Source organism: Schistocerca cancellata, chromosome 12 (genome assembly GCF_023864275.1).
Source record: "Schistocerca cancellata isolate TAMUIC-IGC-003103 chromosome 12, iqSchCanc2.1, whole genome shotgun sequence".
NCBI classification, from domain to species: Eukaryota; Metazoa; Arthropoda; class Insecta; order Orthoptera; family Acrididae; genus Schistocerca; species Schistocerca cancellata.
This window is the reverse complement of record NC_064637.1, coordinates 36238016-36260270: the sequence shown is the minus strand read 5'-3', so window position 1 is coordinate 36260270 and position 22255 is coordinate 36238016. Positions and strand designations below refer to the sequence as shown.

General features: G+C 46.7%; 1 protein-coding gene across 1 annotated transcript in view; it reads left to right on the top strand.

Moving 5' to 3' along the window:
• The window catches only part of LOC126109425 (protein phosphatase inhibitor 2-like), a 62335-nt gene that overhangs the window by 4578 nt on the left and 35502 nt on the right, over nt 1–22255 (top strand). Inside the window, exon 2 of the mRNA XM_049914459.1 lies at nt 17321–17505. Within this exon, the coding sequence (XP_049770416.1) occupies nt 17321–17505 (185 nt within the window). The remainder of the gene's footprint in view (nt 1–17320; nt 17506–22255) is intronic.

The window sequence follows — 22255 nt, the reverse complement described above, 5'->3', positions numbered from 1 at the left end:
GATGATGAAGAAATTGATGAAATGTATGATGAAATAAAAGAAATTATTCAGGTAGTGAAGGGAGATGAAAATTTAATAGTCATGGGTGACTGGAATTCCATAGTAGAAAAAGGAAGAGAAGGAAACTTAGTAGGTGAATATGGACTGGGGTAAGAAATGAAAGAGGAAGCTGCCTGGTGGAATTTTGCACAGAGCATAACTTAATCATAGCTAACACTTGGTTCAAGAATCATAAAAGAAGGTTGTATACGTGGAAGAAGCCTGGATATACTGACAGGTTTCAGATAGATTATATAATGGTAAGACAGAGATTTAGTAACCAAGTTTTAAATTGTAAGACATTTCCAGGGGCAGATGTGGACTCTGACCACAATCTATTGGTTATGAACTGCAGATTAAAACTGAAGAAACTGCAAGAAGGTGGAAATTTAAGAAGATGGGACCTGGATACACTGACTAAACCAGAGGTTGTACAGATTTTCAGGGAGAGCATAAGGGAACAATTGACAAGAATGGGGGAAAGAAACACAGTAGAAGAAGAATGGGTAGCTTTAAGGGATGAAGTAGTGAAGGCAGCAGAGGACCAAGTAGGTAAAAAGACGAGCGTTATTAGAAATCCTTGGGTAACAGAAGAAATATTGAATTTGATTGATGAAAGAAGAAAATATAAAAATGTAGTAAATGAAGCAGGCAAAAAGGAATACAAACGTCTCAAAAATGAGATCACAGGAAGTGCAAAATGGCTAAGCAGGGATGGCTAGAGGACAAATGTAGGGATGTTGAGCCTTGTCTCACTAGGGGTAAGATAGATGATGACTACAGGAAAATTAAAGAGACCTTTGGAGAAAAGAGAACCACCTGTATGAATATCAAGAGCTCAGATGGAAACCCAGTTCTAAGCAAAGAAGGGAAAGCAGAAAGGTGGAAGGAGTAAAATGGCTCTGAGCACTATGGGACTTAACTTCTGAGGTCATCAATCCCCTAGAACAGAACTACTTAAACCTGACTAACCTAAGAACATCACACACATCAATGCCCGAGGCAGGATTCGAACCTGCGACCGTAGCGGTCCAGCGGTTCCAGACTGCAGCGCCTAGAACCGCTCGGCCACACCGGCCGGCGTGGAAGGAATATACAGAGGGTCTATACAAGGGCGATGTACTTGAGGGCAATGTTATAGAAATGGAAGAGGATGTAGATGAAGATGAAATGGGAGATGATACTGCGTGAAGAGTTTGATAGAGTACTGAAAGACATAGGTCGAAACAAGGCCCCGGGAGTAGACAACACTCCATTACAGCTACTGGCAGCCTTGGGAGAGCCAGTCCTGATAAAACTGTACCATCTGGTGAGCAAAATGTATGAGACAGGCGAAATACCCTCAGACTTAGAGAAGAATATAATAATCCCATTCCCAAAAAACAGGCGCTGACAGATGTGAAAATTACCGAACTATCAGTTTAATAAGTCACGGCTGCAAAATACTAACGCAAATTCTTTATAGCTGAATGGAAAAACTGGTAGAAGCCAACCTCGGGGAAGATCAGTTTGGATTCCTTAGAAATGTAGGAACACGTGAGGCAATACTGACTCTACGACTTATTTCAGAAGCTGGGTTAAGAAAAGGCAAACATACGTTTCTAGCATTTGTAGACTTAGAGAAACCTTTGGACAATGTTGACTGGAATACTCTCTTTCAAATTCTGAAGGTGGCAGGAGTAAAATACGGGGAGCGAAAGTCTATTTACAATTTGTACAGAAACCATATGGCAGTTATAAGAGTCGAGGGGCATGAAAGGGAAGCCGGGGTTGGGAAGGGAGTGGGACAGGGTTGTAGCCTCTCCCCGATGTTATTCAATCTGTATATTGAGCAAGCAGTAAAGGAAACAAATGAAAAATTCGGAGTAGGAATTAAAATCCATGGAGAAGAAATAAAAGCTTTAAGGTTCGCCGATGACATTGTAGTTCTGTCAGAGGCAGCAAAGGACTTGGAAGAGCAGTTGAACGGAATGGACAGTGTCTTGAAAGGTGGATATAAGATGAACATCAACAAAAGCAAACGAGGATAATGGAATGTGGTCGAGTTAACTCGGGTGATGCGGAGGGAATTAGATTGGGAAATGAGACACTTAAAGTAGTAAAGGAGTTTTGCTTTTTGGGGAGCAAAATAACTGATGATGGTCGAAGTAGAGAGGATATAAAATGTAGACTGGCAATGGCAAGGAAAGCGTTTCTGAAGAAGAAATTTGGTAACATAGAGTATAGATTTGTGTGTCAGTAAGTCGTTTCTGAAAGTATTTGTATGGAGTGCAGCCATGTATGGAAGTGAAACGGGGACGATAAATAGTTTGGACAAGAAAAGAATAGAAGCTTTCGAAATGTGGTGCTACAGAAGAATGCTGAAGATTAAATGGGTAGATCACATAACTAATGAGGAGGTATTGAATAGGATTGGGGAGGAGTTTGTGGCACAATTTGACTAGAATAAGGGACCGGTTGGTAGGGCATGTTCTGAGGCATCAAGGGATCACCAATTTAGTACTGGAGGGCAGCGTGGAGGGTAAAAATCGTAGAGGGAGACCAAGAGATGGATGCACTAAGCAGATTCAGAAGGATGTAGGTTGCAGTAGGTACTGGGAGATGAAGAAGCTTGCACAGGATAGAGTAGCATGGAGAGCTGCATCAAACCAGTCTCAGGACTGAAGACTGCAACAACAACAACAACAACAACAAGTACAGGTACAGTATTGACAAGATTTTTTCGGCTTCAATTGACTATCTGTTCATACATAGTTGGTGTATCAGAAATGAATGTAGAATATCAGAGATGGTAGAGTGGGTCGTAACAAGCGTATTTCACGCAGTAACTAACATCCGAAATCCTTAGCTTTAGGCAGTAGGCATCAGTGGACAACATCGCGCCGCCAAGAGGGTAGGCACACAACATCGTTATATTATTATTATTATTTTATGGGCTTCATTGGACTACTGAAGTCAGTTACACAAAGGTATGCACGGGTTTATATATACAGGGTGTACATGAAGTCCGCGAACACTTTCAATTATTTATTCTAGAAGCACTAAACATTGTACAGGTGTCATACTTATTGCATTTTCATGAGAAACTCTGAAAGTTTGTAAAAAAAAACATTTGATATGCGAACCATAACTGACCCGGCAGACGTCAATACAGTAATCGAATTCTTGCAGTACCCGTTCCAGCACGACATCGTAGACTGTGGCATTCGCATCCTGTACTCTCCCCGGAGCTCTGTTACATGTCGTAGAGGCGGTACAGACACCAGATCTTTAATGTGTCCCCACAGCAAAAGGTCATACAGACTGGGATCTGGTGATCTGGGAGACCACTTCATGAAACAGCTGTCCCCTTCTGTACCACGGCCGATCCATCGATGCGACAGCTCCATGTTCTGCACCAGTTCCAATCTGAATGGTTTCATAGACAGCTACTGTCGCAGGGATTTCCACACTATCATTGGAGCCATTTCGAGTTCACGGAATGCACGACGCACCGATTTCTTTGGACTCACGAATGTCTCGTATGCGCTCCACATTCACCTCCCTTACGCTGGGACGTCCAATTCTCTTTGCTGGGCACAAGCAACCATTTGTAACGAATTTGTTGTGCCAGTGGTAATTGGCCTTCCTTATTGGTCCCTTCTTACCATACTTGGTTCTAAACATCCATTGAACAACTGTAGCACACTTGTTTTTGTCAAACTCCAACAGACAGAAAGTTAGCTCCGCATCTGAACTCGCCATGTTTGTGACTAGCGCTGACTATTAGCAAATTACCAGAGTACGCTGTGGAGGTATACATGAAAAAACAACTTTAAGGGTTTCTCTTGTGCAATAAGTAATTGAGTGTTCCCCTACTTTATGTACACCCTGTAAAGAGAGAGAGAGAGTGTGTGTGTGTGTGTGTGTGTGTGTGTGTGTGTGTGTGTGTGTGTGGTTTTTTTTCCCGCGTATATGACCATGTTGTACCTTGGAACATTTGGAAAAAACCTTAATTCTTGCAGTCATTGTTGTAATTTCAGGAAATATATTAAACATCTCATCAGGACTAGCTAGTGGCGAAAGTCTTAAGTGTATGGAGGTACGACACTACAGATAATTTACTGTGATCGACACAGTTAAAGTCCTTATCACAATGAATGAAGTGGAGATACAAATCTTCCTGGAAATCTGTCTTCCCCATCATCCATTGGATGTTGGCAGTTTGGTCTCTGGTCCGTCTTCCTTTTCAAAATCTTTCTTATTCTTCAGGTAACTCTCGATCTATACATCGGCGATGTATATTGGTAGGATTTTTGTAAAACACTCACTTCGTAGGCCACTGGCGTGCCCGTCAGTACCAACCGACCGCCTGGCTATCCTCTGTCTATGGCGTCTTTGTAGGCCCTATGGAGAGGCGTGATGTCAGCACACCGCTCTACCAGCCGTTGTCAGTTTTCGGACCCATAGCAGTATCGGGAATCGAAGCCACGTCCTCCAGATGGCCCTCAACCGCGCTGACGACTCAGCCACAGAAGCAGACGTGAGATTTTTGTAAGTCCCACATTTGTGTACACCTAAGCCGAATAAAATAACGCGTTTAAAACGCAGCAACAAGTGATTCCTCCCCGTGAAGATTTTTTATAAAAAAAATGGCGGACCGGGCGAGGGGGTAAGGCAGTGGAAAGACGCTGGGCTCGCAATCGGCAGGATTACTGTTCAGATCCCCGTCGGGTTATCCTAAATCGATGAAGGCGAATACTCGGGCGATTCCTTTCAAAGAGCACTGTCGATTACCTTCCTCATCCTTCCATAACCGGAGCTTGTGCCCCAGATTGGGTCACGGTCGTTTCGTGAGTACGTGCGTGACGAGCACGGGGCCCTGAGCTATTGCAGCCTTCCATCTTTCCCGGGCTGCATTTCCTTTCCCTTCCCCTCCTTCCCTGTCCTTGCTCCTTCCCCTCTGCCCTCTCCTCTCCCTCTCTTGGTGTCCTTGTTTATGTTGGCCCCACTATCCTCCTGGTTATGTTGGCTTTGCGATTTGGCATCCTCTGGCCCCCCTCTGGGGTATGACCTCCATTACTAAATTTCTCTTCCGTAGTGTGAGCCATTTGGGGAAGAGCACCTTACCTAGTGTCTCCGACGTGTACCCTCCTAGTTCATTCCACCTTTTCTTTCACGTCATTGTCTGATGCTAGGGTGCATAGCCAGCACGGTAGCCAGCCCATGTGGTGGGGTCGCTATGTACCCTCTTGGTTGAGCCCCCTGAAACCACAATGATCACACTTCTGCTACCTGAGCTGTGACCACCTCATGTAAGCTTAGAAGTGGTTGCTTGTCATCCTGGAGCATCGGAACTGCCGGCAATGGCCGCTGTGTCAGACTGTCCTTGCTGTGGTTGGGTGGCACCCGTGGGGAGAGCCCCTGATCGGAGTGGGTGGTATCAGAGCGGACGCTATGCAAATGAAACGCATACATGTCCAGAACTCTGGTCGTTCTTCTACGTCCGTCTCTTTGAATGGAACTGATTCTTCTAGTGCTGCTTCTTCTGCCCCTTCGGCCTTCCCTTCCATGGCTACCCCCTGGGAGGAGGGTCAGGGTCGTTGGCTATGGGCGAAACCTTTCCTCCGCTATCTGGTTTGCACCAGGAGTGATGGGGATACTTTCACCAATACCAAACATTTATTTTTTGTGGAACACATTGAAGACAAGTTTGGCAAAGTGGACACTGAGCAAGATGCGGTCGGGTTCGTTGTTGATGAAAACTGCTTTAGCTGCCCAGTCTGTGGTCCTTTGTGCCTGTTGCTATCTTGGCACAATTCCTGTCTCCATTACGCCCCTTTAGTCTTTGAATATGGTTCAACGTGTAGTTTTTCACAGGGACCTCATCCTTCAAAGTGATGAGGAACTTAGGGACAATCTAGGGCGGCGGGGTGTTCACTTTGTTCATCGTGTTCAGAAAGACCCAAAGGGCAATCGCATTTATACTGGCGCCTTTATGCTGGCCTATGAAAGGGATACCCTCCCTTAGAAAGTCAAGATTGTGGTTTATCGATGTGATGTGAAGCCGTACATCCCACCACTTATGAGATATTTTAAGTATTTGCGTTTTGGACACATGCCTTCCCACTGTTCGCAGACCCCTCTCTGTCTTCCCTTCTGTAAGAATGTAAATTTTCTTTTCCTCATAGTAGTGTAGATAATGATACCGGTTTAGAGAAGTGATTGTCATCTCGCAGTCAAAATAAACCTTTCTGGGATTCTTCTGCTGTAGTGACTGTAGGCTTCGTATATGATCATCTGGGCCATTTCGCCATCAGCAAGTCCCGTGGCGTTCTCCCTTCGACCACTCAGTGTCGTCTCCGCATCGGCTATACCAGGCTGACGATTCTCGTATGGTTGAACTTGTTCTCAGTTTTCTCCGTGAAAGTGGTTTTTGTTTTCAGTTCTAAGGTTTTTAATCTTCCTCTGGAGTAGGGGCAGGGCGGTGAGGGTTGGGGTGTCCCCCACTGTAAGCTGTGTTTGGAGATTCCTGACTCCCCTCCCTGGTCAAGATCCTCTTTTCTCTGCCTTTTACTGTGTTTTTATCGCTTTTAGATTTGGTTAGTCTCCTTTTACAATACGCACTTTTACATTATAGCGGTTGAACGCTCTTGAATAGCAGGTAGTCTTGCCTGTACTGCATCAGAGGTGGGATATTTCCTGCCTCTAGCATAGCCTTGCGGTTGCCCACTTGCTGGATTTCCTCTTTTTGTTTCCACGATTGACGACACGACTGAAGTTTTACGTTTTTTTGGCCTTTTCCTTTTTATCGTTATGACTCTTATGTGATGTAAATCCATCCGAATGGACCATCTTTGACACAAGGGACTGATGACTTTGCTGTTTGGACCCTTAAACTCCCATAAAGCAACCACCCGGAGCTTGTGGTCCATCTCAGATGAACTCCACATACGCAGGGCATTAAACCTTACTCTTTCTTCATCGTGTTGTTGGCTAAATTGTGCCTGTTGCTACTCTGTAGACGACGATGCTACGCCTGTAGCTTGAGTAGGGGTATGGAGGCTAGGGGCATGGGAAGGGTACGGCAACCTTGATGGAAGGAGAGGTATGGCGCCTAGAACCCATGAGTAACTGTCAGCGCTGAATTCTCGTTTGGGAAGGGGATATTGCAACCTTCACCAAAGGAGATATGGGGCCCAAACATGCATCATAAAATTGTGGACTGCGGTGAGAGGTATTTGACCTCGGTCTAAGCATGAGGTATGCAAGTTAGGATTATAGTATGCGTAAATGACAGCACAAAGTTGTGGACCGGAAAAGGCGTATTGCAGTCTGGATTCAAGGAGATCACATCTTGTTGGACGTGTAAAAGTGACAGAAGTCAGTATGTCGTCCTCATGGGCGAGTGTTGATCAGAGACAAGGATATCATCAGGAGTGACCCTGGGGAGTGTGATATGATAGCTCTTGTTTTCTATATATATGAATGGTCTGACATACAGTGTGAACAGCAATTAGCGCTCATATTGAGGCATATGCATAGCCATTTTTCGTCTCTGTTTGCCAGTGGAACTGGAAAGAAAATTACTAGTAGTGGTACAGGGCATCTTCCGCCATGCACCGTGCCGTTGCTTGCGGGGTAAATGCAGATGTACATGTAAATGTGAGTGCAAGGTCTGATTTGGGAAGAAGGATATTAGATTGTCGATGGGAGTTCAGAAAATGTGTGGGCTGAGGCTATCAGATAATTCGACTCTAGTTGAGCAGACACAATGTCTTCCTGTTGTGTCAGTTACCCGTGTTCAATGTTCGGTTCAGAGGGATTTTTCGTTGGTAGGAGGCTTCCACTCAGTCTCGTGATGCTGATTCAGAAGCTGCTTGAATGACGAACGGCGGCTCCAAGGTCTGGACATCTGGCAACGGACCGCATTCCCCTCTGTACCACATCCAAATTACGGTACATGGTAGAAGACGACATGAAGACCAGTCGGCATCATGTTGTCCTCTCGGTCCGACTGCGGATGATGGTTTTCAGCTTAAGACTACAGAACAGGTAAATTTTTGTTTTGGGTGGGGAAGAAGGGTGTTGGAGCACTGACGTAAGAAAATGTGAGTGGGGAAGTGTCAGCATTCAAATCTGGATTGGGAATACATATACTGGAGTCCGGGCAGCAGGACGAGTATACATCTGCATCAAGTCGTGGCTTGGGAACAAGAAATATGTGAAATTTCCCTGGCATATGCGGTACTGGTGTAGGCGTGGCAGCAGCCCATTACTGTGGAGACAATGGGATTTTGGTCTTCAGTTTTTCGGGATGTATAGAATGTGCGAATGTGTTGGAGAAATTTGAATTCCGGAGGGAAGTCCACTTGCTGGAAAGGGATGAGCTGAGTGAAGGGAAAACTGATGCAGAAGATACAGTGCAGTGCATGTAATTGTTGGGGGGGTTGTTTTTGGGGGAAGAGACCAAACAGCGAGGTCATCGGTCTCATCGGATTAGGGAAGGATGGGGAAGGAAGTCGGCCGTGCCCTTTCAAAGGAACCATCCCAGCATTTGCCTGGAGCGATTTAGGGAAATCACGGAAAACCTAAATCGGGATGGTCGGACGCGGGATTGAACCGTCGTCCTCCCGAATGCGAGTCCAGTGTGCTACCACTGCGCCACCTCGCTCGGTGAGTGCATGTAATTCTACAGTTTGTAAGTTGTGGTAGAGTTCTGCAGAGAGTGGTGCAGAGAAGATTTTGGCATAAAGTGTCAGCTTTTGTAAACATTGAAAGGAGTGATAGATGTGAATCAGTCGCAGCCAATCACTCTGTACCACTGCTTATAAATACTGGCACTGAAAACCAGAATATTAGGGTTGGTACTTACTGTTACTTGTGAGATGTTACGACCCTTATCACAAATGTGGAATCATTCTCTGTCGGTACGTTAATTTACACTTTCTGTAAAAATTGCCTTTAAGTTGATCATTCTTTGCTACTGATACAGCTCTGAAGATACACGATTGATAACTGGCTGGTCAATATGAGGCGGTTGATATGTCGGAAACAAAGAAATGGTTCAAATGGCTCTGAGCAGTATGGGACTCAACATCGGAGGTCATAAGTCCCCTAGAACTCAGAACTTCTTAAGCTTAACTAACCTAAGGACATCACACACATACATGCCCGGGGCAGGATTCGAACCTGCGACCGTAGCGGTCGCGCGGTTCCAGACTGTAGCACCTAGAACCGCACGGCCACTCCGGCTGGCACGCAACCTGAAACTGCGACTGTGTAACAATATGACCGCTTTTGACGTTTAGTAATGCAGATGTCCGCATTTTAGTTCCTAAATTGTTTTGGTAGGAGACGACAGAGGCTCAACAGTAGTGAGATCTGGAGACTTTGACAGTCGCGAGGTATGCGACAATTCATTCCCGTGCTCACAAAACCGACTGGTCGGTGAGACCTTTGTGAACGGGGGCTCTGTCCTGTTGGAACACAGCTTCACCACTGGGTAAAAATTACTGTACCATGGGTTGACCCTGATCAGCCACATTAGTCACGTAATTATCAGCAGTAACCATAGGGCTCGTGGAATGCCAATGTATGACTCCCCAAATCATTAACGAAGTCCAGCCATGTTGGGACGTAAACACGGCTAGAAGTTGGAAACTGTGTGAAACAAGACACATCCGACCAAATGGCTTTTCTCCATAGCCAAGGTTTTATGGCTTCCGCATGACGTTTCCCTGTTATGGGCAATTGCATCATTTATGTGTGGTTCTGGAACAGCAGTTCACTGTTTCTGGAGCTCCCTTCGTGTTATTTTGGTGCTGACAGGGTTTGTGAATGTCACATTTAGTTCTGCAGTGATTTTTGGAGCTGTCGTCCTCGTATCTTTCGTCAGAATCTTCTTCAGTGACTGTCTGTTACATTCACTCAAAACACATTCTCGTCCGTGCTGTGCTTAGCAGATGATGTTTCTCGTCCTACCCTGCATGCGGTATACATCTACGACATGGTGCCTCTTGAAATACCAAACACCTCAGCTTCCTTGGTTACGGAAGCACACCAACCATGAAAGCACCAACATTGTGCCCACAGCGGAATTCACTCAGTTGTAACATAATGCACTCACAAATATACAGAACTCTGTTCTGACAACGACTGACGCTTGGCAACGTTTTGAGGACTTTACCAGGTGCCCTTCGAGGTCAAATGGCGCAACCTCCATCTGCATTTACGTTCAAGCATTCAGTTCTCTCTGTGTTCCCGTATTTTTGTCCAACTCGTTTCTCGCACTCTCGTCCCTATTCCGCGTAACACATAAGGCGCCACTCTTCTTTGTACTATTTGATCTCTTCTGTCAGTTCTATTTGTAATGAAATGAATAACCCTAGCTGCATACAGGCGTTGATATAAGTCAACGGGGACAGTTGAAAATGTGTGCCCCGACCGGGACTCGAGCCTGGGATATCCTGCTTACATGGCAGGCGCCTCCATCCATCTGGGCCACCGAGGACACAGAGCATAGTGCGACTGCAGGAACTTATCGCTGGCACGCCTCCCGTGAGACCACATTCGTAACTTATTGTCCCGCGGTATATTCATAGTGCCCCTGCCCCTGTACTGTGGAGTACTGTGGAAGGTAGTGTGGATAGTAACTGCATGCGCCTGCGCCTGCGCCTGCTTAGATCCACGTTTGGCGGATTGATGTCACTTAAAAGTTATAAGGGGTGACCAAAAAGTTTACTTTCGATGGGCGTATAGTCCAGAATCAATAAGCCAGTAAGACAGAATCGATGCTACCAATGCAGCTGGTTGAAGATAACCCTTAGCTAAAACACTGTGTTCTACTGAGCAACGTATTCCGTAACTGCCTGTTGTACATCCTCGTCGCCGGCCGGAGTGGTCGTGCGGTTCTAGGCGCTACAGTCTGGAGCCGAGCGACCGCTCCGGTCGCAGGTTCGAATCCTGCCTCGGGCATGGATGTGTGTGATGTCCTTAGGTTAGTTAGGTTTAATTAGTTCTAAGTTCTAGGCAACTGATGACCTCAGATGTTAAGTCGCATAGTGCTCAGAGCCATTTAAACCATTCGAACATCCTCGTCAGACCGGAATCGTCGACTGTTCAAGGCCTTTTTTAAGGGAGCAAAGGCATGATAATCACATGGGGGGAGGCCAGGACTATAAGGTGGTTGCTCGAGCGCCTCGACAGACACGCTGGCCCATACATATTCATTTTCCGATGGATGTCTACCGGTGTTGGACCTTCGGCAGCCAAGAAAAGAGTAGCAACACTCTGGTCCCGTTTAGTAATAACGTCTCCATATATCATGTTTCCGTATTTACCATACGCTCGTCGAGAATACGCGAATGCGACACTAATCCATAGCCTACACGTCGGTGCTTACATAGCCGCGCCGATGTCGCACTGCGTTGCATGTACGCTGCAACAGCACCCTTCGACAGAAACTTTCTGATGGCCCTTTATACATGAGCGACGCATGGCGGAATCATAAACTAGTACTTGCTGTGCGCAGTGCTCTGTGTTGGAGAGTAGCCTTAAAGGGAGGTTTACTATCTTTGGCCCGAAAAAAGCATGTTCTTTGAGAGTTTTCCTCGGAATGTGTTATTGATATGAATGTCAAATTTGGTTAAAATGTTTGTTGATATTTCCTCTACAAAGTGGAATTTATTCGGCTGGAAATGTCGAAGAGCAAAGGCGGAAGTGCCGTCGGAACGAAACAAAATTTCGATGTAGACCTCCACGAGCGGTATGTCACAGGTCAGCCGGCTCGTCCGAAATGAAAACGGAGTTGACGTTAACGAAGTATATAAGATTCCCTAGGAGTTGTACCTCGCTTAAGTTACTTGGACCATAGGACAGAAAATGGCGGCCATTTGAAAAAATAGGGTTTTTTCATCGATTTTTTCTTCGACGGCCAAGTAAAAATGTTAATAGTTGATGGATCGGAATAAAAGTGGTACAACTCCGAGAGAATTTAGTTTGCTTCGTCGTAAACAAAGAATCATGCCAATCGGTTCAGTACATTTGAAGTTATCATACAAGCTGCTCACTGCCAGGAAAGTCGCAATCTCCACAGTCTTCGCACCAGAATGCAAATGCTTGGGGGTTAACATCCAGACACTCGCGTTCAAACTTTCATTTGAGTTTTGTGTGTTTCCTCCCAAGCACCGGTACAATAACTCGTCCTCCGAAGAAGAAGGGAAAAAAATGGTGGGTGAAGAAGACCGATTTCAGGCAGGTGCATTTTTTTGTTCAACCGCGAATAACAGTTCCGTTCCGTATTCGGAAAAACCGTTTCAGGGGTGGATTCTAAACACTTTTATGGTTCCAAAAGTGCAATTTAAAAAAATCGATTTTTTTGAACCAAAAGATAGTAAGTTGCACCTCAATACTAGGCAGCTCGGCACTCTTCTATGTGAGGCTGTGTTCCGTATCTTCAGTGTACACACCAGGAAGAGTGGTGGTTAGCTACGTCAAGGGCAGTGCGAGATGTGATGCCAAGTAAAGGACGTCCATCATGAGTGTAACTTACAAGGACACCACGCGGCAATCCAATTTTTGTATTTTTTACTCTAAAAAATTCTCTGGCAATACGACTTTGAAGTTTTCCGAATGCCCTTAATTCCCTAACTCACGGTTCACTGTTCGGTGGACTGTGTGGACCTGTAGTATAATGCTTGAATACTCTGTCGACCGCATGCTTTCGATTCCTTTCCACTGAATATTTTTAAATAGAAGTTAATCTACGGCCATTTTTATCAGTTGTAAAATGCATACAGGCGATAAAAATTTAATTTGTAATTTTTTTATTTAAACGGTATTTATTAAAAATCCTTCGAAAAATATCAGCATCTAAGAATTTATATTCCAAACTATTATTACATTTTACACAGTTATGATTAAATTACTTTTGACCAAAACTTGGCCACTTCCAGTGCATTTTCTGTTGCTTGTTGAAGGTCATCTTCTGCACAGCAGACTGGACACAATCAACACCGAAGCATGTGCCAGACTGTCTGTTCTCCACAGTCACACCGAATATCATTTGGATCAGTGTATCCCTATTACGCCAGGTTAACTTTTGATCTCCCTACTCCGGATCTCAGTCTATTCAGGGACTTCAAAGTTGTCAATTCCCTGTCATAGCCTGGAGGTAAACCTCCAACAACTCTTTTCCAACCAGGGGGAAGATATGTCGCAGCCCTCCATAGTTGTAAATTAGCTTTTCCAGCAGTGGTTCTAAGTTCTTTGATGACCTAAAGAAACTCTCCCTTCAGTCGTTGCGGATGCGGTTCATGCCCATACAGACAACGAGTAATTTCCTGTTCCACTGCCTTTCTTTCCTCGTTCGCAGCTATCTCTCTTCGAACAGGTGGTGACGATGTTCCTGCGAGGTGGTGAAGCCATTCGACTGGAGTGGATTTCAAGCAACCTGTTACAATTCTGCAGGTTTCGTTGAGAGCTACATCTACCTTATTGGCATGAGTTTAATAATACCAAACAGGATGGGCATACTCTGCCGCAGAATAGCATAGTGCCATTGCAAATGTTCGGATTGTTTCAGGTTAACTTTCCCACTGTGATCCGGTCAGTTCCCGTAGGAGATTGTTCCTGGTGGAAACTTTCGAAATGCATTTCATGCAGTGGTTTCTGAAAGTGAGAGATCCGTCAAATGTCACTCCTAGGTATTTCGGAGTCTCTTAGTATTCCAGTTCAACCCCCGACCATACTGTTTTCAGCTTGCGAAAGGCTCCTTTGCTTCTCAAATGAAAGGCACACACTTGGGTCTTTGAAGGGTTTGGTTTAGCTTGTTTGTGTTGTAGTATCTGGATAAATCTTCAAGGTCATTCGTGAGGTTGTTCTCCGCTGATTCAAAATCTGTGCTCTGGGTGCAGAGCGAGGTCGTCAGCATATAAGAAGCTCCTGGTGTTTGGGGCTATAGATTGGTCGTTCGTGTGTATATTAAACAGAATTGGAGCCAAAACACTTCCTTGCGGGATGCAGTTCTTCTGTAGTCCCCATCGACTACGCTTTCCTTGAAAGTCTACGTAGAACCTGCGATTCTGCAGAAGGAAGGCGATGGGTCTGGTTAGAACTAAATCAAAGGACCTTGACTAGAAGTAGCTGGTGACTGACCGTATCATACGCCGCTGATAAGTCGACAAATGCCACTCCTGTCACCTTCCGAGCTTTAAAGCCATCTTCTATAAACTGTGTGATTTAGCAACTATCCAGTACAGCTTTTACTTGGACGAAATTCAGATTGCTGAGGTATCAGTTTCCCAATGCGAACTGGATTTTTGTGTGTGATACGTAATTACAAAAAAAAAAAAAAAGGCTCTGAGGTCCTCAGTCCCCTAGAACTTCGAACTACTTAAACCTAACTAACCTAAGGACATCACATACATCCATGCCCGAGGCAGGATTCGAACCTGCGACCGTAGCGGTCGCGCGGTTCCAGACTGAAGCGCCTAGAACCGCTCGGCCACACAGGCCGGCTTGTAATTACAAATAAGACGACTTGCATATATTTGATGAATTATACGTTTAATTGATGTTGGTATTCGAACAAATTGGGAAAACAATAAAAAAGATACTGAACGAAACGGGGCTCGAACCAGCGATTACTGATGTCAGGCGCTACCGATGTCTTTATATTTTCATCGATAAGTATTTTTCACTTAAAACATACTCGTAGAACATGTAACTTTGTTTAAAATGGTGCCTCATCTGATAATCGAACGTAGTCCACATACTAATAGGCGACATTCTGTCAAAGACCTAGGGGGCCCTTCCTAACAGTGACCTTGGCTTATGGAATTCAAGGAGCTAGAAGAACTTCGAGGTCGACTTTGTGATGTATTTCCAGGAGCTATATCGAACAGCTATGGAGTATTGATATTGGGATCTGAACTTCACGATCCAGAGTCCTCGCACTTACAAAACTAATCACTTTTTCACTCAACTGCAGACTCCTTGGATGCTAGCGACGATACAAAGCATGCAAGGACGCCTCAAATTTTCGAACTCGGATTTTTCGGAAACGGTTGGGAGTTGAGTCATCCGATTTACGTATGTTGAAGTCCTAGTCGTGCCCTACACATGCTGTCAGTATGAATCAGATTGGTAAGGGGCAGTTCGTACGGTACCCTTGTGAGTGAGTGCCGCATGACTATACAGTGGTTGTATCATTAGGCGACGTAACATCTTTTATCATTGGAGACCTACACGAAATTGAAACTTCCTGACAGATTAAAACTGTGTGCCGAACCGAGACTCGAACTCGGGACGTTTGCCTTTCGCGGGCAAGAGCTCTACCATCTGAGCTACCCAAGCACGACTCACGCCCCGTCCTCACAGCTTTACATCTGCCAGTACCTCGTCTCCTACCTTCCAAACTTTACAGTATCGGTGCGGCACACAGTTTTAATCTGCCAGGAAGTTTCATATCAGCGCACACTCCGCTGCAGAGTGAAAATCTCATTCTGTACACGAAATTGGTTTGCCCTATAGCTTTCGTACCAGGCCAGTGAAGAGCAGGCCGCTGTGCCAGCACCTGCGATCTTGTAGTACGCGTGTGGAATACACTACACTTTCTGTTGTCCGCACCATTAAGATACCGTGTTTTAGCAGCTCAGAGTATCGTACCAGGTGATCAAAAAGTCAGTATAAATTTGAAAAATGAATAAATCACGGAATAATGTAGATACAGAGGTACAAATTGACACACACGCTTCGAATGACATAAGGTTTTATTAGAACTAAAAAATACAAAAGTTCAAAAAATGTCCGACAGATGGCGCTTCATCTGATCAGAATAGCAATAATTAGCATAACAAAGTTAAGAAAAGGCAAAGATGATGTTCTTTACAGGAAATACTCAATATGTCCACCATCATTCCTCAACAACAGCTCTGGTCGAGGAATAATGTTGTGAACAGCACTGTAAAGCATGTCTGGAGTTTTAGTGAGGCATTGGCGTCGGATGTTGTCTTTCTGCATCCCTAGAGATGTCGGTCGATCACGATACACTTGCGACTTCAGGTAACCGCAAAGCCAATAATCGCACGGACTGAGGTCTGGGGACCTGGGAGGCCAAGCATGACGAAAGTGGCGGCTGAGCACACGATCATCACCAAACGACGCGCGCAAGACATCTTTCACGCCGCTAGCAATATGGGGTGGAGCGCCATCCTGCATAAACATTGTACGTTCCAGCAGGTGTTTATCAGCCAGGCTGGGGATGATGCAATTCTGTAACATACCGGCGTATCTCTCACCCGTCACGGTAGCAGTTACAAAACCAGAAACACGTATTTCCTCGAAGTAAAAAGGCCCGATAACGGTAGATGTGGTAAATCCAACCTACACCGTGGCTTTCTCGTCGTGCAATGGAGTTTCCACGACAGTTCTAGGATTTTCGGTAGCCCAAATTCTGCATTTGTGGGCGTTGACAGACCCTCGGAGCGTGAAATGAGCTTCGTCGGTCCACAACACGTTACTCAACCAATCGTCATCTTTTGCCATCTTTGGAAACGCCCACACCGCAAATGTCCTCCGTTTCACTAAATCGCCAGCTAACAGTTCATGATGCCGTTGGATTTTGTACGGATAGCATCGGAGGGTACGCCTAAGTGCCAACCAAACAGTAGTGTATGGAATGCCCGTGCGACGTGCGACTGCACGAGCGCTGACTTGCCCGTGCACAGACGAACCCGCTACAGTCTCCATTTCTTCCTGAACTGTCTCAGCAGCATTACGCCTTGTGCTCGGTCGGCCACTACGGGGTCTATCGTCTAAACAACCCGTGGCTTCGAACTTCGAAATCATTCTCGTCACAGCTGCATTTGTCAACGGGCCTTTACCCGTTCGGATCCCCTTCCTATGGCGATAGGATCGTAACGCTGAACTCGCACATTCCCCATTCTGATAATACAGCTTCAATAAAAGGTAACGTCAACATGCTGCGACTGCTGGCGCATCTGATTCTCTCTCTCAATACACCTCCTTTTATACACGATTGTCTTGCGCAGTCACTGACGTTTTGCTGTCTGTCGACATTTTGTGGACTTTGTTTTTTTTTTTTTTTGTTCTAATAAAACCGCCTGTCATTCCAAGCATGTGTGTCAATTTTTACCTCTATCTACATTATTCCGTGGTTTATTAAGTTTTCAAATTTATACTGACTTTTTGATCACCCGGTATAATCATCGCCTTTCACCTGATTTCACTGCTTCCTCAGTTTCCTCATGTAACTCTCCACTTCTTCTTCACTTACCAGAAACGGAAAAGAAAAAGAAGAAGAAAAAGAGGGAAATGGAGCGCAAGAAGAGCGCCAGGTTCGACGAGATGAACATCATCGCGACGCTGCACCCAGCCGACAAGGACTACGGCCACGACGCCATAGACGAGCCCAAGACGCCCTTCAACTGGGAGCTCGGCGAAGGGACCTCCGCCACCACCGAGGTTAGTCACAAGGCATCTCTCGAGATATCTTGTAAAGTCGCTTGAACAACATGTGGGAAAGGTTCTCAAAAAGTGACACCGTCTACACTCACAACTACACCCATAATACTCCACTTAACGATGTGTGGAGGAGTAGTGTGTTTCATGTAACACTGTCACTTACCCTCTGTGCTGCTCCTGTCAGTAGCTGTGTTAGAAGGAAGACTGTTACTAGGCCTTCCTATCAGTTCAAATCCCTCTCATTTTACCTGAATTTCTTCGCGCGAGATATATAGAGGAGGAAGCAATGTGCTCTTTGACTCCTGTAGGTCTGTAAGAATGCACCTACTCCAGACTGTAATAGTTAACTACACTGGCGGCTGTTATGTAATTTACATCTACATGTGCACTACTGCCCTTTAATTTAGAATTTAGTGCCTGGCAAAGGGTTCAGCGAACCACCTTCAAACTGCGTATCTACCACTGAAGTGTCGAAAAGCACGTGGGGAAAATGAACACTTAAACCTTTCTGTGCGAGCTCCCGACTTCTCTTGTTTTATTGCGATGATCGTATCTCACAATGTAGATTGGCAGCAATAAAATATTTTCGCATTAAGAGGAGAAAGCTGGCGATTGAAATTTCGTGAAGACCGCGCCACAACGAAAAACTCTAATGTTTTACTTATTGCCACCCGCAATTAGCATATCATATCTGTGAAACTCTCGCCCATATTTCACAAAAATACAAAACAAGCATTTGAACTCGTCCTCCGTCAATCTTATCTGGTGTTGTTGTTGTTGTGGTCTTCAGTCTTGAGACTGGTTTGCTGCAGCTCTCCATGCTACTCTATCCTGTGAAAGCTGCTTCATCTCCCAGTACTTACTACAACCTACATCCTTCTGAATCTGCTTATTGTATTCATCTCTTGGTCCCCCTCTACGATTTTTACCCTCCACGCTGCCCTCCAATACTAAATTGGTGATCCCTCGATGTCTCAGAACATGTCCTACCAACCGATCCCTTCTTCTAGTCAGGATGTGCCGCAAGCTCCTCTTCTCCCCAATTCTATTCAATACCTCCTCATTAATTATGTGATCTACCCATCTAATCTTCAGCATTCTTCTGTAGCACCACATTTCTGGTGTGGACTGCATACTGCGCAACAATACAGGGCTATTCCCCCCCTGCGGGTCCGGGGATTAGAATAGGCCCGAGGTATTCCTGCCTGTCGTAAGAGGCGACTAAAAGGAGTCCATCCCCCTCACGGGGGTAGTTAGCGCCTGCGTCCGGAGACGGACGGTTCCACGACCTATAATTGTGGTCTTTTTGGTTTTTCACTTCTCGTTTCTTCCTTCCTTTTGTTGGTTCCTTTCTTTGCTCTTCTCCACCTCACTGTCTTCCTTACTCTTTCCCTTGACTTCTCCTTGCCTTCTCATTGCCTTCTTCTCCTTGCCTTCTCATTGCCTTCTTCTCCTTGCCTTCTCATTGCCTTCTTCTCCTTGCCTTCTCATTGCCTTCTTCTCCTTGCCTTCTCTGGTCTCCGCCTCGGCGTTTGAGACAGTCTGTCCTCTTTCTCCCTCTCTCTCTTCTTTTTCCTCTTCTTCCTTCCTCCCTGTGCGTGCCTGAAGGCGTTCGCACGCGTAGCCGGTGACGGGGTAACGCGTAATTCCCCGCCCTGGGTAGACATGTAAGGCACGCGCGTACCCCCTGGTAAAGGCCAGGCCTGGGGAGGGGTGATTGCCTGAGCTGATACCTTCTGACCATGCCGATTGGTCCCTCCGTCTGTTTCTCGGGAGGTGTGACCTGAGGTGTAAACATTCACCTAAGGCGGGAGTGCCCTCTGAGAGGGTGCCCACAAGGAAGGAGCGCGCCATCGGAGACGCTGGCAATCATGGGGGATTCCTCCGCAATGGATTCCACTCCATCTCTCTCGACTTCTGCCCAAAAACGGAAACGTGACCAGCCACCAGTGACAAAAGTACTACCGCCTGCCCCACAGTTCCTCGTCGTTTCTCGATCTGAGGACGGAAAGGATTTTTCCTCTGTCAACCCTTTCGTTATCCAGAAGGGTGTAGATGCCATAGCCGGATCTGTCAAATCTTGTACCAGGTTGCGTAACGGTACTTTATTACTAGAAACTGAGAGTGCCTTTCAGGCACAAAAACTGCTTCGGGCCACACTCCTGTACACGTTCCCTGTCCGGGTGGAGGCCCACCGAACTTTGAATTCGTCTCGTGGTGTAGTCTATACTAGCTCCCTCGACGGATTGACTGACGAGGAGATTCAATCTTTCCTCGCTGATCAGGGCGTGACGGCTGTCCATAGGGTCATGAAAAAGGTCAACAATGACCTTGTACCGACCCGGACACTTTTCTTGACCTTCGATAGTGTTAAGCTGCCATCGCGCATCAAGGCGGGCTACGAGGTTATTTCTGTTCGCCCCTATGTCCCGACACCTACGCGCTGCTACCAGTGTCAGCGTTTCAATCACACTCGACAGTCTTGTTCCAATGCGGCTAACTGTGTCACTTGTGGCAGGGATGCCCATGAGGGTGACTGTCCACCTCCGTCTCCTCGTTGTGTGAACTGTCAGGGTGACCATGCCGCATCCTCCCGCGACTGTCCTGTCTATAAGAAAGAACGCTGTATCCAAGAAATTCGGGTCAAAGAGAAAGTGTCCACCTCGGCTGCTCGCAAGCTATTGGCTAGTAGGAAGCCCGCGCTACTCCCAGCGGGGAAATACAGTACTGTCCTCGCCTCTCCTCGGACTACCAGGGAGGTAGCAACCCAGACATGCGATCTGACCTTCAGCACCACGGTCGTCCGTTCGGCCAGTGCTAAGATCGCGCGGTCGACGTCTCCTCTTCCTCCCATCACCCCACAGACACCAGCCCCTTCATCAGCTTCTGCTAAGATGAAGACCCCGAAGTCAGATGCACGGGCCTTCAAGAAGGAACCATCCCGTGCATACTTCCTATGTACCTCGACCTCCCAGCCTTCGACCGGTACTTCCACCAAACGTCCTTCCAAGAAGGCTCATAGGAAGCACAGTTCTCCTTCTCCGCCACGGCGCATTTCTTCTCCTGCGCCACCCATCGGTTCCTGCCCCAGGCCGTCATCCGTTTCGCCTGGCCGCACCGCTGGTAGCCGTACATCTGGCCGTTCACCGGCGGAGGAAGCTCCCCCTCCCGGCCATCCTCCTGAGATGGCCGATGAACCTACAGACCCAATGGACGATGACTGTCCGCCTACTGCTAGCGGCGGCAGTGCTCGCTCGAAGCTAGGCCCTCAGCGGCCTTCCTTTTCTTACGATGGCACTTATTCACTGGAATATTCGCAGCATTTGCTCCAACCGAGAGGACTTGAAGTTGCTGCTCCGCTTGCACCGTCCGCTCGTCGTAGCCCTCCAGGAAACGAAGCTACGCCCATGCGATCAAATTGCCTTGGCACACTACACCTCTGTGCGTTTTGACCTACCCCCTGTGGTAGGTATCCCAGCTCATGGAGGGGTTATGTTGCTGGTCCGGGATGATATTTACTACGATCCCATCACGTTGCACACCGGACTGCAGGCAGTTGCCATCCGCATTACTCTCCCCACTTTTACGTTTTCCTTTTGTACCGTTTACACTCCATCGTCATCTGCTGTTACCAGGGCAGGCATGATGCAACTTATTGCTCAGCTACCTGCACCATTTTTGTTAACTGGAGACTTCAATGCCCACTATCCCCTTTGGGGCTCTCCAGCATCCTGCCCGAGGGGCTCCTTGTTAGCAGACCTTTTCAACCAGCTCAATCTTGTCGGCCTCAATACTGGCGCCCCTACTTTTCTTTCGGACACATCTCACACCTATTCCCATTTAGACCTCTCTATATGTACTCCCCAACTTGCACGCCGGTTTGAGTGGTATGCACTTTCTGATACATATTCGAGCGACCACTTCCCGTGTGTTATCTATCTCCTGCAGCATACCCCCTCTCCGTGCTCCTCTAGTTGGACCATCTCCAAGGCAGACTGGGGGCTCTTCTCTTCCAGGGCGACCTTTCAGGATCAAACCTTCCCAAGCTGCGATCGTCAGGTCGCACACCTCACGGAAGTCATTCTCGCTGCTGCTGAATATTCCATCCCTCACCCTACTTCTTCTCCACGTCGCGTACCGGTCCCCTGGTGGACCGCAGCATGTAGAGACGCTTTACGTGCTCGTCGACGTGCTTTACGCACCTTTAAACGCCACCCTACAGTGGCGAATTGTATCAATTATAAACGATTACGTGCTCAGTGTCGTCGTATTATTAAAGAAAGCAAGAAAGCCAGCTGAGCTGCTTTCACAAGCACCTTCAACAGTTTTACTCCTTCTTCTGTTGTCTGGGGTAGCCTGCGCCGGCTATCTGGCACTAAGGTCCACTCACCAGTTTCTGGCTTGAAGGTCGCGAATGACGTCCTTGTGGCCCCTGAGACTGTCTCCAATGCCTTCGGCCGCTTTTTCGCAGAGGTTTCGAGCTCCGCTCATTACCACCCTGCCTTCCTCCCCCGCAAACAGGCAGAGGAGGCTAGGCCACCTAACTTCCGCTCCACGAATTGTGAAAGTTATAATGCCCCATTCACCATGCGGGAACTCGAAAACGCACTTGGCCGATCACGGTCCTCCGCTCCAGGGCCTGATTCTATTCATATTCAGATGCTGAAGAACCTTTCTCCTGCGGGTAAAGGTTTTCTTCTTCGTACATACAATCGCATCTGGATTGAGGGACATGTTCCCGCATGCTGGC